Source organism: Cyprinodon tularosa, unplaced genomic scaffold (assembly GCF_016077235.1).
Source record: "Cyprinodon tularosa strain WSP-4 unplaced genomic scaffold, ASM1607723v1 ctg180, whole genome shotgun sequence".
Lineage (NCBI taxonomy): Eukaryota > Metazoa > Chordata > Actinopteri > Cyprinodontiformes > Cyprinodontidae > Cyprinodon > Cyprinodon tularosa.
The window spans coordinates 425,001-444,079 of NW_024038609.1; the positions used below are offsets into that span (position 1 = coordinate 425,001).

Below are 19,079 nucleotides of genomic sequence, written 5' to 3' on the forward strand. Positions count from 1 at the left end.
AGTCAGAGGGCCCGAACCCCAGTCAGAGGGCCCGAACCCCAGTCACAGGGCCCGAACCCCAGTCACAGGGCCCGAACCCCAGTCAGAGGGCCCGAACCGCGTCAGAGGGCCCGAACCCCAGTCAGAGGGCCCGATCTCGGTCACAGGGCCCAAACCCGGTCACAGGGCCCGAACCCCAGTCAGAGGGCCCGAACCCCAGTCAGAGGGCCCGAACCCCAGTCAGAGGGCCCGAAGCCCAGTCACAGGGCCCGAACCCCAGTCACAGGGCCCGATCTCGGTCACAGGGCCCAAACCCGGTCACAGGGCCCGAACCCCAGTCAGAGGGCCCGAACCCCAGTCACAGGGCCCGAACCCCAGTCAGAGGGCCCGAACCGCATCAGAGGGCCCGAACCCCAGTCAGAGGGCCCGAAGCCCAGTCACAGGGCCCGGACCGCGTCAGAGGGCCCGGACCCCGGTCACAGGGCCCGCACCCGGTCACAGGGCCCGGACCCCGGTCAGAGGGCCCGGACCCCGGTCAGAGGGCCCGGACCCCGGTCACAGGGCCCGCACCCGGTCACAGGGCCCTAACCCCAGTCAGAGGGCCCGAACCCCAGTCAGAGGGCCCGAACCCCAGTCACAGGGCCCGAACCCCAGTCACAGGGCCCGAACCCCAGTCAGAGGGCCCGAACCCCAGTCAGAGGGCCCGAACCGCGTCAGAGGGCCCGAACCCCAGTCAGAGGGCCCGATCTCGGTCACAGGGCCCAAACCCGGTCACAGGGCCCGAACCCCAGTCAGAGGGCCCGAACCCCAGTCAGAGGGCCCGAACCCCAGTCAGAGGGCCCAAAGCCCAGTCACAGGGCCCGAACCCCAGTCACAGGGCACAATCTCGGTCACAGGGCCCAAACCCGGTCACAGGGCCCGAACCCCAGTCAGAGGGCCCGAACCCCAGTCAGAGGGCCCGAAGCCCAGTCACAGGGCCCGATCCCGGTCACAGGGCCCGAACCCCAGTCAGAGGGCCCGATCCCGGTCACAGGGCCCGAACCCCAGTCAGAGGGCCCGAACCGCATCAGAGGGCCCGAACCCCAGTCAGAGGGCCCGAACCCCAGTCACAGGGCCCGATCCCGGTCACAGGGCCCGAACCCCAGTCAGAGGGCCCGAACCGCATCAGAGGGCCCGAACCCCAGTCAGAGGGCCCGAACCCCAGTCACAGGGCCCGAACCCCAGTCAGAGGGCCCGAACCGCATCAGAGGGCCCGGACCCCGGTCAGAGGGCCCGGACCCCGGTCACAGGGCCCGCACCCGGTCACAGGGCCCTAACCCCAGTCAGAGGGCCCGAACCCCAGTCAGAGGGCCCGAACCCCAGTCACAGGGCCCGAACCCCAGTCAGAGGGCCCGAACCCCAGTCAGAGGGCCCGAACCCCAGTCACAGGGCCCGAACCCCAGTCAGAGGGCCCGAACCCCAGTCAGAGGGCCCGAACCCCAGTCACAGGGCCCGAACCCCAGTCACAGGGCCCGAACCCCAGTCAGAGGGCCCGAACCGCGTCAGAGGGCCCGAACCCCAGTCAGAGGGCCCGATCTCGGTCACAGGGCCCAAACCCGGTCACAGGGCCCGAACCCCAGTCAGAGGGCCCGAACCCCAGTCAGAGGGCCCGAACCCCAGTCAGAGGGCCCGAAGCCCAGTCACAGGGCCCGAACCCCAGTCACAGGGCCCGATCTCGGTCACAGGGCCCAAACCCGGTCACAGGGCCCGAACCCCAGTCAGAGGGCCCGAACCCCAGTCACAGGGCCCGAACCCCAGTCAGAGGGCCCGAACCGCATCAGAGGGCCCGAACCCCAGTCAGAGGGCCCGAAGCCCAGTCACAGGGCCCGGACCGCGTCAGAGGGCCCGGACCCCGGTCACAGGGCCCGCACCCGGTCACAGGGCCCGGACCCCGGTCAGAGGGCCCGGACCCCGGTCAGAGGGCCCGGACCCCGGTCACAGGGCCCGCACCCGGTCACAGGGCCCTAACCCCAGTCAGAGGGCCCGAACCCCAGTCAGAGGGCCCGAACCCCAGTCACAGGGCCCGAACCCCAGTCACAGGGCCCGAACCCCAGTCAGAGGGCCCGAACCCCAGTCAGAGGGCCCGAACCGCGTCAGAGGGCCCGAACCCCAGTCAGAGGGCCCGATCTCGGTCACAGGGCCCAAACCCGGTCACAGGGCCCGAACCCCAGTCAGAGGGCCCGAACCCCAGTCAGAGGGCCCGAACCCCAGTCAGAGGGCCCAAAGCCCAGTCACAGGGCCCGAACCCCAGTCACAGGGCTCAATCTCGGTCACAGGGCCCAAACCCGGTCACAGGGCCCGAACCCCAGTCAGAGGGCCCGAACCCCAGTCAGAGGGCCCGAAGCCCAGTCACAGGGCCCGATCCCGGTCACAGGGCCCGAACCCCAGTCAGAGGGCCCGATCCCGGTCACAGGGCCCGAACCCCAGTCAGAGGGCCCGAACCGCATCAGAGGGCCCGAACCCCAGTCAGAGGGCCCGAACCCCAGTCACAGGGCCCGATCCCGGTCACAGGGCCCGAACCCCAGTCAGAGGGCCCGAACCGCATCAGAGGGCCCGAACCCCAGTCAGAGGGCCCGAACCCCAGTCACAGGGCCCGAACCCCAGTCAGAGGGCCCGAACCGCATCAGAGGGCCCGAACCCCAGTCAGAGGGCCCGAACCGCGTCAGAGGGCCCGAACCCCAGTCAGAGGGCCCGAACCCCAGTCACAGGGCCCGAACCCCAGTCAGAGGGCCCGAACCCCAGTCAGAGGGCCCGAACCCCAGTCAGAGGGCCCGAACCGCGTCAGAGGGCCCGAACCCCAGTCAGAGGGCCCGAACCCCAGTCAGAGGGCCCGAACCCCAGTCACAGGGCCCGATCTCGGTCACAGGGCCCAAACCCGGTCACAGGGCCCGAACCCCGGTCAGAGGGCCCGAAGCCCAGTCACAGGGCCCAAACCCGGTCACAGGGCCCGAACCCCAGTCAGAGGGCCCGAACCCCAGTCAGAGGGCCCGAAGCCCAGTCACAGGGCCCGATCCCGGTCACAGGGCCCGAACCCCAGTCAGAGGGCCCGAACCGCATCAGAGGGCCCGAACCCCAGTCACAGGGCCCGAACCCCAGTCAGAGGGCCCGAACCGCATCAGAGGGCCCGAAGCCCAGTCACAGGGCCCGATCCCGGTCACAGGGCCCAAACCCGGTCACAGGGCCCGAACCCCAGTCAGAGGGCCCGAACCCCGTCAGAGGGCCCGAACCCTAGTCACAGGGCCCGAACCCCAGGCACAGGGCCCGATCCCGGTCACAGGGCCCGAACCCCAGGCACAGGGCCCGATCCCGGTCACAGGGCCCGAACCCTAGTCACAGGGCCCGAACCCCAGGCACAGGGCCCGATCCCGGTCAGAGGGCCCGAACCCCAGTCAGAGGGCCCGAACCCCACTCAGAGGGCCCGAACCCCGTCAGAGGGCCCGAACCCCAGTCAGAGGGCCCGAACCCCACTCAGAGGGCCCGAACCCTGTCAGAGGGCCCGAACCCCAGTCAGAGGGCCCGAACCCCAGTCAGAGGATCCGAACCCCAGTCAGAGGGCCCGAACCCCAGTCAGAGGGCCCGAACCCCAGTCAGAGGGCCCGAACCGCATCAGAGGGCCCGAACCCCAGTCAGAGGGCCCGAACCGCATCAGAGGGCCCGAACCCCAGTCAGAGGGCCCGAACCGCGTCAGAGGGCCCGAACCCCAGTCACAGGGCCCGAACTCCAGTCAGAGGGCCCGAACCGCGTCAGAGGTCCGGAAGCCCGTCAGAGGGGCCGAACTCAGTAAGCCCCCGGTTCTTCACCGTTTTCTTAGATATTAATCACAACAGACCACAAAGGTCTGACTGGACCTGCAGCTTTAGCCATTGTCTGACCCAGTTGTGCTTCAGAACACATCTCCTCTCCTCTTCTAAGGAACCAAATATCAGATGAAACCCCCCCCCCCCCCCCCCCCCCCACAAGGGGCCAAATTGACGTTGCTTCTCCTTATCATACCTGCTGCTGAACAGCTGGTGTCTAAACAGCACCTGTTAGCTCTTTTTGTTTAAAAAGAGAAAATCCTTTTTATTTTCAGAGTTTTAGTCATAGCCGACCTGGTGGCAGCTTGTTTTCAATGCCTGCGGTGGGTCGGTGCGGCCCGGGTGGGATAATGCATCTGTAGGCAGCGGAGTAAAGTGGCTCTCCGAAGGGCTCATCTGCTGATGCTGATGAAAAGGACGAGGCTTTGTTGCTCTCTGCCGGGTCCGCTTGCAGCTTCTAAAGGTTCTGTAATGTCACCCGGATGCTTGCATATCTACTCTCTCTAAATGCAGGTCTGTTTGGGTGGGAATAAAACCAAACTGGGTTTCTGAAGACCTGGTTCTGACCCGATGACAGTCGACAGACTGACGCAAACAGCTCAGCTTCTCCTGGGCTTCAGATGTTAAAACCAGCCTTCATATGTTGGAGGTTCTGCTTAGTTCTGGGTAAACAGCTTCTGAGAACCGGCTGCCTGTACTCACCACCACTCTGATGTGTTTGGCGAGGTCTTTGGAGCTGCCGCTCAGGAAGTCCGAGAAGGCAGTCTGAAAAACAACAGATGAACGGATCTAAACGCCATGGTTCTGATGGGGCGGACTGAAGGAGGAGGAAGAGGAGGGCGGCACTCACCCCGGCATAGAACATCTTATTCCTGAAGCGGCTGTTGAACTTCTCAGGGTTGGCCTCTAAAAGACAGGATTAAAAAAAAAGAAAAACAGGAGATGATTTTTCTCTAGAAGCTTTTGAAGCTGAACTTCATAGTTTGGTTTCTTTGTTTGATGAGATTTAATCTGAGAAGTAAAAAAAAAAAACTAAAGCTCTCGTTCTACAGTTCATGGAGGTTCTGTATTTGGACCAAAGATTTCTATGTCATCCTTTAGGTGAATTTAATAAACACCCGAAGAATCTGTGCCTTAAATAAGCTGAAGACCTGATCAGGTTTAGTGGATGTGGGTTCGCATAATGCGGCTCCTCTGAGGAGGATCCCATGATCCCCCACAGCGTCTTAACCTCCTTTATTTTTCACTGTCAAGCTTTATTTCTCATGTTGTTCGGGAATGTTTTGTATTGTTCTTCATAAAATGTAGTAAAAATATAGTTGAAAAAGTTGATGATGGCTTGATGGGTTGTTGGTTCTAATCCAAGCCGGGGCTTTTTTCACCAAACAGAAACATAAAATCCCCAGACTGATGGAGAGCAGCTGGTTAAAGGAGAACGACTGGACGGCAGCAGCACCAATGTTTAGACGGATCTATGTTCTTTTCTGAGAAGCTTTACCGCTAAAAAAAAAACTCTTTAAAGGCTATAACTGCTTAAATATAGAAGTCTGATGATTTTGTGAGGAGAAGCTTCCTATAGCGAGACGGATCTATAACATGAATCCCACAGATGGTTACGATATATTAACCCTCCATCTTTCTAGTCTATACGTCCATTTAACCTCATCTGGATTCTGGATATTATTTCAATTTTTTCATGACATGCAGCGTTAAATATATTCTGTATTTACCAAGTAATGTTTAGCAATGTGTGTTCACATTTGTTTGTTTAAAAAGAAAATAATAAGTAAAAAAAATATGCAAAACTTACTCAAGTATTGTGAGTTTTGCCACAGTGAGATAATCCTTTCTTAGCTCAGTTTTAAATCTCCATGTTTACGTGAGATATTATTACAAGTTATAGTGTTTTAAGAAAGATCATCCACAATGAAAAACAAAAATAGGTTAAAAAAAATCGTCTCTCAGTGGCCGACTATTGGGACCGCACTTTAAAAACCACTGTCCTGTTTACCTAATTAATATATAAACCATAAACTGGGAACAGAAACAAAGTCGTTAATTATTCACATAAATATACCAACATTAAAGATTATAAATACAGAATTCATGCTTGTTTTAGGTAGGGATGCACGATATACAGGTGCTGGTCATAAAATTAGAATATCATGAAAAAGTAGATTGATTTCAGTAATTCCATTTAAAAAGTGAAACTTGTATATTATATTCATACATTACATACAAACTCATATATTTCAGATGTTTATTTAGTTTAATTTTGATGATTATAAATGACAACAAATGAAAATCTCAAATTCATCATATCAGAAAATTAGAATATTGTGAAAAGGTTCAAAATTGATGGCCCCTGGTGCCACACTCTAATCAGCTAATTAACTCAAACCACCTGCAAAATCCTTTAAATGGTCTTTCAGTCTAGTTCTATAGGCTACACAATCATGGGGAAGACTGCTGACTTGACAGTTGTCCAAAAGACGACCATCGACACCTTGCACAAGGAGGGCAAGACACAAAAGGTCATCGCTAAAGAGGCTGGCTGTTCACAGAGCTCAGTGTCCAAGCACATTAATAGAGAGGCGAAGGGAAGGAAAAGATGTGGTCGAAAAAAGTGTACAAGCAAGAGAGATAACCGCACCCTGGAGAGGATTGTGAAACAAAACCCCTTCAAAAATGTGGGGGAGATTCACAAAGAGTGGACTGCAGCTGGAGTGAGTGCTTCAAGAACCACCACACACAGACGTATGAAAGACATGGGTTTCTGCTGTCGCATTCCTTGTGTCAAGCCACTCTTGAACCACAGACAGCGTCAGAAGCGTCTTGCCTGGGCTAAAGAGAAACAGGACTGGACTGCTGGTGAGTGGTCCAAAGTCATGTTCTCTGATGAAAGTAAATTTTGCATTTCCTTTGGAAATCAAGGTCCCAGAGTCTGGAGGAAAAGAAGAGAGGCACTTCATCCACGTTGCTTGAAGTCCAGTGTAAAGTTTCCACAGTCAGTGATGGTTTGGGGTGCCATGTCATCTGCTGGTGTTGGTCCATTGTGTTTTCTGAGGTCCAGGGTCAACGCAGCCACATACCAGGAAGTTTTAGAGCACTTCATGCTTCCTGCAGCTGACCAACTTTTTGGAGATGCAGATTTCATTTTCCAACAGGACTTGGCACCTGCACACAGTGCCAAAGCTACCAGTACCTGGTTGAAGGACCATGGTATCCCTGTTCTTAATTGGCCAGCAAACTCTCCTGACCTTAACCCCATAGAAAATCTATGGGGTATTGTGAAGAAGAAGATGCAATACACCAGACCCAACAATTCATTAGAGCAACCTGGGCTATCATAACACCTGAGCAGTGCCACAGACTGATCGACTCCATGCCACGCCGCATTGCTGCAGTAATACAGGCCAAAGGAGGCCCAACTAAATACTGAGTGCTGTACATGCTCATACTTTTCATGTTCATACTTTTCAGTTGGCCAACATTTCTATAAATCCTTTGTTTTTATTGGTCTTCAGTAATATTCTAATTTTCTGATATGATGAATTTGAGATTTTCATTTGTTGTCATTTGTAATCATCAAAATTAAACAAAATAAACATCTGAAATATATGAGTTTGTATGTAATGTATGAATATAATATACAAGTTTCACTTTTTAAATGGAATTACTGAAATCAATCTACTTTTTCATGATATTCTAATTTTATGACCAGCACCTGTAATCGGCCCCCTATCGGTATCGGCCTTAAAACTGAATATCGGACATCGGCCCCCCACCGATATTTGATCAGCTTCTGAGTTTCTAAAGTCTAAACAAAAACAAAAATTTACATCCTACTTCTTCTTCTTCCTCAAAAACATTTTTTTTTTTTTACAGACTTAAAAACTTCTAAGATGTTTTGCTCCTACTACTCCAACCTTTACTCCTCACAGTGTCCATCGGATGTCTGGAGAGACGATAACCCGCTAGATAAGATAGTTTTCCCTAAAATTAGTGAAGACTTGTCTGGAGAGCTGGGAAATCCCATTTCTGTCAAGGAGGTACAGGAAGCAATTTCAGCACTCCAAAACGGTAAATCTCCGGGCCCCGATGGGTTCACTGCTGAATTTTTCAAGTCATTCTCGGTTACCATTGCCCCAGCCCTTCAACAAATGTATAATGAATCCTTTGCTAAGGGGTTTTTACCCCCCACCCTGTCGTAGGCCTCAATTTCTCTCCTGCTAAAGAGGGATAAAGACCCTCTAATGTGCAGTAGCTATAGACCCATCTCCCTTTTAAATGTTGATCTAAAGATTCTGTCAAAGATTCTTGCCCTCCGTCTACAGCGTGTCCTCCCAAGTATAATTTCAACTGATCAAACAGGTTTTATGCTAGGTAGGCACTCATTCCACAACACAAGGAGACTCCTTAATATTATTAGTGATCCTAGTTCAAACGTTCCCGAAGTGGTTGTCTCACTTGATGCAGAGAAGGCCTTTGACAGGGTGGAGTGGAACTTCCTTTTTTTTTGTTTTGCAAAGATTCGGTTTCAACTCTGAATTTATATCTTGGATTAAACTACTTTATGCCAACCCAGTTGCCACTGTCCACACAAATGGTCTTCAGTCAATCTCATTTCCCCTCTGTCGGGGAACTAGACAGGGCTGTCCTCTCTCCCCCCTCTTATTCGCATTAGCAATCGAGCCATTAGCCATCTGGCTTCGTCAGGAGGGTGGGTTTGAGGGCATTACCAGAGCCGGGAAAGTCCATAAATTATCGTTATATGCTGACGACCTCCTTTTATATATGGCTAACCCTGCTGCGTCTCTTCCTGTAATTCTAGATATCTTTAAAAAATTTGGATCTTACTCAGGCTACAAACTTAATCTCCACAAAAGCGAACTTTTCTCTGTTAACTCTCTGGCCAAAAATATCCCACCAACCTTTTTCCCTTTTAAATATGCTAGGGATGGATTTAAGTATTTGGGGGTGCACATTGCAAATTCATTCAACCAACTTTTCTCCCAAAATTTCTCTCCTCTCCTTGAGAAATGTAAACTAGACTTTGACAGATGGTCTGCTCTCCCATTATCCCTGGCAGGTCGTGTTAGTTTGGTTAAAATGGTTGTGTTACCCAAGTTTCTATATCTTTTCTCACATATCCCTGTGGTTATTAACAAGTCCTTTTTCAGATTGCTTGATCAATCATTAAGTTCCTTCCTCTGGGGCAACACAAATCCACGTATCAGAAAGTCAGTGCTACAGCTTCCAAAGGCGCTTGGCGGCTTAGCGATGCCCAATTTTTTACACTATTACTGGTCCTGCAATATTCATAAACTCTTATATTGGATAACCAACACAGCCGATGATGAAAGACCTGCCTGGGTACACATGGAACTTTCATCCTCTAAACTTTCTCTTCATTCCCTGATTTGCTCCCAACTCCCGTTAACTATATCCAGTTTTACTTCAAATCCTCTGGTTTTTAACTCTATTAAAATTTGGATCCAAATTAGGAAAAGCCTCGGTCTCCACAGAGCCTCAGACTTCTCTCCAATTGTAAACAATCACCTCTTTCTGCCCTCCTGTTCTGATTTGACCTTTCAGACTTGGTTTGACAAAGGGATAACTAAATTTAAAGACCTTTATAACCAAGCGACTTTTATGTCCTTTTCAGAGCTTTCAGAAACATTTCACCTGCCCAAATCCCATTTATTTCGTTTCTTCCAGATAAGACACTTTATTCAGAACCAGAATCCCAAATTTCCCAGTCGCCCCCCAGCATCTCTAGTTGACTCACTACTGGCTCTTGACCCTGAACAAAAACGATTGACCTCTAGCATTTACAGCCTCATTAATACCACTGCCAATACCCCGGCACCTGAACCCAGAGACTCGTGGGAGCAAGAGCTTGGAACCTCGCTGCCTGAGGATTATTGGCAACAGGTTTTAAAGATGGTTCACTCCTCTTCAATCTGCGCAAGGCACAGCCTCTTGCAATGTAAAGTTGTACATAAAGCCCACTACACTAATCTAAGGTTATCCCGGATTTTTCCCAATGTAACTGATTCGTGTAATAGGTGCAAACAATCTCCAGCCAACCATTCCCATATGTTTTGGTCCTGCCCCAGGCATGCCACATTCTGGTCTGAAATCTTCAAAACTCTTAGTACAGCGTACAATACTGTCATTACTCCCGATCCTCACTTAGCTTTGTTTGGTGTCCCCTTACAGCCCTTTAACTCTAAAGCCATTCAAACTGTTCTAGCCTTTGTCACCCTGCTGGCCAGGAGACTCATACTTCTTAAGTGGAAACATCCTCATCCTCCATCTCTCAACAGATGGATGAAGGAAGTATTACTGACAGTCAGGCTTGAGAGACTTAGATTTTCCCTCAATGGGTCCTTAAGTTCGTTTGAAAGGACTTGGAAACCTCTATTAAATTACATTGAACATTGTACACCTCTACCTGATTGTGATGACTGAGCCCCCCCCCCCTTTTTTTATTTTATTTTTTTTTTTATTTTCTTTTTTTAACACTTTTTCTAATTTTAGTCATTCTACTTTTCTTATTTATGTTCTTATACACACTCTATTGATTATATGTTGATTTTCCTTTACATGAGCAACTGCTCTTTATTGGGGTGGGAGGGGAGGGGAGGGGAGGGGGGAAGGGAAGGGGAGGGGGAAGGGGAGAAAGGGGAGAAAAAGAAAAAAAAACGGGGAAAAAGAATGGAAGAGTCATCTGTCATGCTACACCTGTGTGTAACTACTGTGTTTCTTAACTTGCTTCCAATAAAGAAAGTTAATAAAAAAAAAAAAAAAAAAAAAAAAAACTTCTAAAGACGAGGGAAAAAATATTGATCCATTAAAATATCCCAATATCTTCATATGCTGATATATTGCCATTTAAAAACACCATATCAATCTCTTTTACTAATGAAATATTGCGATATGTCATCGTTATGCTACGAAATCCCCCGAAAATTCACAAAATTTTGCCATATTTTTATATGTTGATATATTGACGCGGTATCGATCTATTTTACTAACAAAATCTCACAAGAATTTGCAAAATATCACGAGAGTTTGTAACAGAACGATTAAATTTCACAAGATTTTGAAAGTAAAATAGATCGATACCGCGTTTTTAAAAGTCAATTTGATATCAGCATATGAAAATATATTTGAGTATATTATTTTTCAAAGTGTCAGAAATGGATAACAAAACTGCTATTTTCAATGACTACTTCTTTTTGTCCAGCTTTAACATCGGTATCGATATCGGTTATCGGCTACATGAGTTTTAAAATATCGGCATATCGGATATCGGCCAAAATCCCAATATCGTGCATCCCTAGTTTTAGGATGACTTTTTGTGTTTTATGGCAGAGAAGGAAAACTGATTTCTTCATGGAGGAGTCCTCTCTACAATTAGAGATAAATAACAAATAAACCAACTCAATTTATTTATTTATGTATGCATTTATGTTATGCAGAACCACAACTAGTTAGTGTTATAGTTTAAGATTTGTCTGAAAAAGAAGAAAGTAAAAAAGTAACTTCTCCCTCTTCTCATAAACGTGTAAAACTGATTGCTTCCAGACTCTCAGTATCTTTATAATGTATGGTGAGAGCAGTGGAGCTACAGCCAAGGCTAACAGGACATAAACAGCAGAAATACGCATGCAGAGTAAGAGCAAAGGAGCGACAGATCCTCCACTACAGCTTTATTTTACACACATCTCTAGCTTCATTTACTGAAAGACATTTAGGGGAAATTTTGTCTGTTTTCTGCATTTTCTTTTGGAAATATGGATTTTCTCGTTCATTTCCTGTTCGTGTTCCATGGTCAATGACCAATGGTCAAGCACAGCTGCGGAGGCCTGATGATGCGGGCTTGTTCTACAGCCACATCAGCTCCGCAGAGTGAGAGCCCATCTGTCTTCCAGCTGAAGCTGGACCCAAACCGTTTCATTTCCTGGACCAAAACAAGCAGCAACAGACACCTGGAATGATGGAGAACAGGTGTGGGCCTGACTGACCTCTGGATTCATGGAAGCCCAGTGTGACGTGTGCGTCGAAGCCCAGGCTGAAGTAGTTGTTGAAGACGTCAATCGGAAGCTGAGGGATCAGGTCAAACAATGGTCAGAGAGAACCGGTCCATGTTTTACAAACCAGATCTTCCCTCAGGAGTCTGTGCCGACCTTGTCGGTCTGCTGCTCGTCTCTCTCCTCGGGTTGAGCCTCCGGGTTGGCCTCGACGTTCAGGTTCCATCGATCCAGCTGGACGACGTTCCCGTCCTCAACGTGGGACAGGATCTTAGTGATGGGTTCGTCCGTGTAGCCCTGAGGCAAGAGTACAGCAGGTTGACTGGAGAGCTGCTTCATTCATTCCCTGCAAACACAACAAGCTCCAGGTTACACTCACCCCTCCCCAGTTCAGAGTCCTGGCCAGGTCGTTGCCCGTCCCCAGAGGAAGGATGGCGACCGGAGGCTGGGGGCAGAGCTTCAGCTGGTCCAACACGGACAGGATCCACCCCACCTGAACAGACAGACGTTATGTAACCACAGCATCTGATGCCCAGCTATGATTTATTTAACACGGCCCCCACTCACGGTGCCGTCGCCACCACAGGCCAGGATCCTCAGGTTGGGAACTTTGGAGTAAAGCTCCAGCCTGCAGGAGGGGGGGGGACAACAGTCAGGAGACATCATGAAGCTGGGAAAAGAAAACTGGAACAATCTGGGGAAACGGTGGCTGGAATGACTGAGTAATAAATATTCAGCAGCTCTCACCCCTCCCTGGGTCCACCTTTGGTCAGGTCAAACACCTGCCGAGGGTTCAGGTACCACATGAACGACTGGATGATCTTTGCACCCTGAAGAAGAAGAAGACAGGGGATCAGCAGCGAGGACAACCAAACCCGGCCCCTTAGGATGTGAGACACTGGGGTGGTCAGCAGGCAGCTGTGAAATCGTCATCATTTCTGACCCATCTCCTGAGGACTGGATCTCCATCAGCAGATGGGAAACGCCACCTTTTCAGCAGCAGCTGCTAGCTTCCGATCCAAGCTTTGGTTATTTTTACATTTATTCTATTAACAAATTTATTTGTTGCCTTTTTTAAAAAAAAACTACCTGATTCCCGCCGCTCTTTGGATTAACAAACACCAGCAGGGGCTTCATGAGCTGGGAGGGGAGGGGCTTAACCAGGAAGGGCTTCCAGCGGCCATCTTGGCACTGAGAGAGAAGAGAAACATCAGGAAGTTAGCAAACACATGATGCAAAACAATGCATTTAGTGTCATTACTGAAAAAAATGACTTCTTTAATTTCCTTCCTCTAATAATAATTTGGATTTCTGTCTGTAATTCTAAGCTCCAACAAAACGCTGCGTTCACTGCATCTATGTACCAAAGTGTTGTCTTAACTTTCATTCTAAAACAAAATAGTACAAATAAAGTCAAAAACCAAACAAACAGATTTAATGTTATTATTAAAAAAAAACATCAGGTTCCGTTTCCTTATGAAACATAATGCTGCATTCAAATACGACTACTGCATAAAATGATATGTTCAATGTCCTTTCTGAACAACAAGCCAAGCGTAAAGTCTTTTCTAAGCAAAATGTTTTGTTTTATTGTAAATATTTAACAAAAACCCTCACTGAGTACTGAAGAGAATCTAGTGTTGAATGAAGTGCTTCAAACATTGAAGTAATGAACCAAAACGCTTTAAACCCCCAAGCCTTTTCTTTTTATTTATTTTTTATTTTTTTTATAAACAAAAATCTCATTAATGAACCAACGGTTGCCTTCAGTGTGGAACAACATACTTATGGCTGTTAGCCAAAATTCTGCATTCAAAGTCACTATGGAACAAGTATGCTGACTACAATTTAAAAAATTGGTGTGTTCACTGACTTCACTTTGTTAATTAAAAAAAATGTGTGGATTCCAATGAGGAACAAAATGCTGCATTCAAAGCCACTGAGGAACAAAATGCTGCATTCAAAGCCACCGAAGAACAAAATGCTGCATTCAAAGCCACCGGGGAACAAAATGCTGCATTCAAAGCCACTGGGGAACAAAATGCTGCATTCAAAGCCACTGGGGAACAAAATGCTGCATTCAAAGCCACCGGGGAACAAAATGCTGCATTCAAAGCCACCGGGGAACAAAATTTTGCATTCAAAGCCACCGAGGAACAAAATTCTGCAGTCAAAGCCACCGAGGAACAAAATGCTGCATTCAAAGCCACTGGGGAACAAAATGCTGCATTCAAAGCCACTGGGGAACAAAATGCTGCATTCAAAGCCACCGAGGAACAAAATGCTGCATTCAAAGCCACCGAGGAACAAAATGCTGCATTCAAAGCCACCGAGGAACAAAATGCTGCATTCAAAGCCACCGAGGAACAAAATGCTGCATTCAAAGCCACCGAGGAACAAAATGCTGCATTCAAAGCCACCGAGGAACAAAATGCTGCATTCAAAGCCACCGAGGAACAAAATTCTGCATTCAAAGCCACTGAGGAAAAAAATGCTGCATTCAAAGCCACTGGGAACAAAATGCTGCATTCAAAGCCACTGAGGAACAAAATGCTGCATTCAAAGCCACTGAGGAACAAAATGCTGCATTCAAAGCCACCAAGGAACAAAATGCTGCATTCGAAGCCACTGGGGAACAAAATGCTGCATTCAAAGCCACTGGGAACAAAATGCTGCATTCAAAGCCACTTGAGAACAAAATGCTGCATTCAAAGCCACTGGAGAACAAAATGCTGCATTTAAAGCCACTGGGGAACAAAATGCTGCATTCGAAGCCACTGGGGAACAAAATGCTGCATTCGAAGCCACTGGGGAACAAAATGCAGCATTCAAAGCCACTGGGGAACAAAATGCTGCATTCAAAGCCACTGGAGAACAAAATGCTGCATTCAAAGCCACTGGAGAACAAAATGCTGCATTCGAAGCCACTGGAGAACAAAATGCTGCATTCGAAGCCACCGGGGAACAGAAGGTTTGTCATTTACAGCCACATTTGTCTCAGCACATCACAGCGTGTCTTTGACGCCAGCTCCTCACCTCTGCTCCCTTCTTGGTCGACTTGTTGCTCTTTAGTGACGTCCGCTTCTTCTTTTTACTGGATTTTAGAGACGTCTGCAGAAATACAAACAGAATGATGATCAGTTGCAGAATTTCCTCTCTGCAGTTGCAGTGACTGATTAGTTATCAGAAAGAAGTCTGGATTACAGAAAGGGAAACGAGAAGCCAAAGAGGTGGATCAGGAGTCTAAAGCCATCGAATGGAGGCTGAGTAAATATTGACCTGCATATATTTCTACAGTTAACAATAGAATCAAGTGAGGAATGTGTTATTCTGTCTTTACTTTGAACAGACTTGTGGAAGGTAATGAATTGTATAAAAAACAGGAAACCTGCGTGCTAACCTGCGGCTTGCGGACTCTGATGATCCATGTAGGAGGGATGATGACGGCGGCGTGAGCTCCCAGAGAGCAGCACTCCTCAATCTGCTGCAGCATGAAGCACGACACCTTGTTGTGATACTGGAACAGAGACGGAGAGTCAGCTAGCAGGAAGATATGACGCTGCAGCTTCGTTCGCTCATCAGTGATCATTTAAGGTAGTTTACATCCAATCAACTTTCAGGCTTTATCTCTGCATCATAACATCCCTTAAACCAGGAATTTTACTCTGAACATTTATGGAGAACCGTAAACCTTGGAGAGAGTTTAAAGCAACCAGAGAAGATGAACTCACCGCCTGTTTGCACCAGGAGCAGCTGATGGCTACAATCTCCTTGCTGTGAAATGTAAACTTCTGCTGGAAGCCCTGTGGGTGACATGTTGGAGACACAGTGAGGCCAAACAAGATGAAAACCAGGCCTACAATCAGTGAGTTAGATCACAGCTTCATGCTGCCGCCGGTTGATGGGCAAGGCACTTTACCCCAAGTGCCCTATATGTGCTCAATATGGTTAAAAATAAATAAATAAATAAAAACTGGGTACCACCTACAGTCCTCCTGCTCAAAGCTTATCTCCTTTTAAAAGCTGTTTTAATAAAATAATGAAAAACTTTATGTAAGAAACATTTAAACTGTAAGTAACTTTATGTAAGTAACACTGATGAGGAGTGGAGTTTTGTGTGTTTTCTGAAAATGTGGATCTCCTGGATGAGGCCGCCTTATACAGCTGCTTTTTGTATCTCTGCTTCTGTCTCCTTGAACCCCAGTCGGCCTCAGCAGATGGCCGCTCACACTGAGCCTGGTTCTGCTGGAGGTTTCTTCCTGTTCAAAGGGAGTTTTTCCTCTCCACTGTCGCTACAAGCATGCTTAGTGTGAGGGATTGCTGAAGAGTCAATGAGTTGATGCAATCAACTGGTTTTCCTTAGAAAACCAGTTGATTGCATTCCATTGGCATTCCATTGGCAAACAACCTCATTTACCTACTCAAATTCAGGGTAAATACACTTAATCTAAGACATTTCTATGTATTTCTAGATTGTTTTTCCAGTGTAGGAAGAAAGACTTCTAACCTCAAACTTCTCCTTCTTAAAAGCTCTATTAGATTAGGAGCTTTACACTTTAAAACACTTCAGAAGAACGGTTAGGATTATAACATGCTAATATTGTTTGTTTCAGAACCCTTTGGTGCCATAATAATTTAGAGCTGAGGTTTAAAGGCAGAGAATGAGAGTTTAGAGCACCTTCTGCCCTATACACTGCAAAAATGGTCTAGAAAAAAAATGTCTTAAATAAAGTGTATTTACCCTTAATTTGAGCAGGTAAATAAGAGGATTGCCAATGGAATGAGTATTTTTACTCTTAAAATAATTAGATAAGACACACTTAAAATGAGACAATGCAGTGTCTTTTTTTTATTTGAAATATATATTGTCTTGTTCCATTGGCAAAGTATCTCCCTCTCCCCCTCAATTCAAGAAAAAATTCACTTATTTTAAGAAAAAATGACTTAGTTAGATTTATATATTTTGCAGTGTAGGCGGTTTTAATAAAAAAATGTTAGTATTATGCAGGTGTGTAAACTGTAGAGGCTGAGGTAAGACTGCAGCCATGAGAGCAGTTTAAGCTGAAGAGGTTTCTGAATATTTTACAGAATCCAGAGTGATACATCGCCCCAGCTGATCAGAGAAAAACTTGAAAAAAAAGACCTAAACCTAAATGGTTTCTGTGTAAAAAATCTATGAAAAGCAAATAGAAGTCTAACTTTCTGTGAGAACCTCAGTTTTAAAGTCGTAGGGAAGCCATATTTAAATATCAAATCATTCTGGCTTAAACATGTATTCTTTATCAGATACTGTCCTCCTCTAAATAAAAACTGTATGACGGAGGAGACTCATCCACGACCTCCGACACTAAACTCTCCTCCTCTTGCATGTTTCTTCTGTCCATAGCGTTCCTTGACAGCGTCGTTTCTAAGTCACCAATTTAGTGCTACTTGGTCCCAATGGAATTTCCCATTGGGAACCTACTAGCACTAAGTTGCTAACTGGTTAGCAAGATGCTTCCAAGACACTGACCACAACCAAACTTGCTTGAGAACCTTCCGCCACAACAATCCCGCCCCCTTGATAAACGACCAATCACATTCACTTCATTCACTCGTGTAAAGTCGGGCACCACTCGAGAGAATTCGGTAATGCAACGGTTGGAACAGCCACTTCACTACGACTTTAAATAGTTTTTCTGCTGTATATACGTCTTAAAATCTGCCTGCTTTTGGGGAAATGTTTGCTTCATTCTCATATATGAGGTGCTGCTGCGAAATAGCAAACATTCCCATCCGTCAGATGCATCGTTTGATGAACTGCTCATTTTTCCCAACACTGAGGGAGAAGAGAGTTCACAGAGCGGTAAACCTGCTGGAAACAGGAGGCGACCTGAAGGAGAGCAGAAGAAAGAAAAGTCCGACCTTCCCACACTGCCGACACTTCCCGGTCTGCCGCCTCCTATGGACCCAATGATGCCGAACCACGTTGGCCTGCAGAGCGACACATTTGCTGAGCATCATTTACCTGAATGTTACTCGGCTCTGAGCGCTTTCAGGTGGCGCCTGCTTACCTCTCTGGCGGCTCTGCATGCCGGTTCCCTGAAAGACGGTTTGCACCTGAAGCTAATCTGAGCAGAGGAGAGAAACTGTGAGCTGATGAAGGGAAACATGTGAGAACGGTTCAGAGACGGAGCTCGTTTACCTTCTCCAGCTGCTCCATGCACATGACGTGCACAGATATCTTACATCCAGCACATTTCTTCCTTGGTACAGACTTTTGCTGGAGGAAATAAAACCAGATCAGGTCATAAGTGAGGCTAATTAAAGCTTAATCTCGCTTCTCTTCCTGCTCTGAACTCACCAGAGACTTGGCCACACAGAACTGCTCCCCAACATAACAGAAGTCTCCAGAAACGCTGGCCTCAAACCAGATGTGTTCTCCATACTGGGCGTTCTCCTGCAACACAAAAGTCACAGAAATGGTCACCTGGGAACCAATCCAGAGCCAAACGCCGTTCTCAGAGTGACGCTCCTTTAGTTAGGAGCATGTTGACTCATTGACTGTAATAAGAGTTGTGAGATGAAAGCTGATAAAACGGAGGCAGTCATTGTGAGATGTGTTGGGAGACGTCCCAAAGCAGATGTTCTCCAAGGTTGGAGCTGCTTCAGGCTCCATGATGTTCCATCCACAGGAGAGAATGGGTTAATAAACACCCCACTACCTCACATCCTACTCAGTCCTCAAAGTACGTGTCCTCCAATTATTAGAAATCTCTGCTTTCGCAACAGAAACAAACTCAATTCAATTCAGCTTATTTATATAAAGTCACAATAAGAACACCTTTCATCTTTATAGAGCTGATTCAAACAAACGATCCAATCTGATTTGTTCAGTTTTCTAAGGAAGACCAGCTGATTGCATCCAGTCACTCACTTTGCAGGATTCACTCCTCCTGGATGAGCAGGTAGAGACACTAGATATTCACTTTCCCTATGCTGTTTACTCTACAGCAATCTCTCTAGCAGATGCAACAAAAGGAACAGAGAAGCACTGATCTATAGATACGTTCTATGTTAGAACAGCTAACAGTAAACTAGCTCCACAGGTGGCTCTGTCTGGGAAAGAAACAGTTAATCAGACGGGCTCTGAACCAGTTTTCATGTCAAATGAAAGAGAGAACGTCGAGTTAGTGACCGTAAAAGCTGAGCCCATAGCTACAGTATGTCTAAGAGAGAAACA

General features: G+C 47.7%; 1 protein-coding gene across 4 annotated transcripts in view; it reads right to left on the minus strand.

The window, feature by feature from the left end:
* Nucleotides 1-19,079, minus strand: part of dgkzb (diacylglycerol kinase, zeta b) — a 101,544-nt gene that overhangs the window by 26,094 nt on the left and 56,371 nt on the right. For all 4 annotated transcript variants that reach the window (XM_038282202.1, XM_038282201.1, XM_038282199.1 and 1 more), the window contains 15 exons: nucleotides 18,201-18,296; nucleotides 18,042-18,119; nucleotides 17,911-17,967; nucleotides 17,762-17,830; nucleotides 15,589-15,660; nucleotides 15,258-15,374; nucleotides 14,894-14,968; nucleotides 12,947-13,048; nucleotides 12,605-12,687; nucleotides 12,425-12,485; nucleotides 12,237-12,350; nucleotides 12,014-12,154; nucleotides 11,852-11,930; nucleotides 4,666-4,721; nucleotides 4,518-4,580 (listed from right to left, as the gene is read on the minus strand). In XM_038282202.1, the coding sequence (XP_038138130.1) occupies nucleotides 4,518-4,580; nucleotides 4,666-4,721; nucleotides 11,852-11,930; nucleotides 12,014-12,154; nucleotides 12,237-12,350; nucleotides 12,425-12,485; nucleotides 12,605-12,687; nucleotides 12,947-13,048; nucleotides 14,894-14,968; nucleotides 15,258-15,374; nucleotides 15,589-15,660; nucleotides 17,762-17,830; nucleotides 17,911-17,967; nucleotides 18,042-18,119; nucleotides 18,201-18,296 (1,263 nt within the window). The remainder of the gene's footprint in view (nucleotides 1-4,517; nucleotides 4,581-4,665; nucleotides 4,722-11,851; nucleotides 11,931-12,013; nucleotides 12,155-12,236; nucleotides 12,351-12,424; nucleotides 12,486-12,604; nucleotides 12,688-12,946; nucleotides 13,049-14,893; nucleotides 14,969-15,257; nucleotides 15,375-15,588; nucleotides 15,661-17,761; nucleotides 17,831-17,910; nucleotides 17,968-18,041; nucleotides 18,120-18,200; nucleotides 18,297-19,079) is intronic.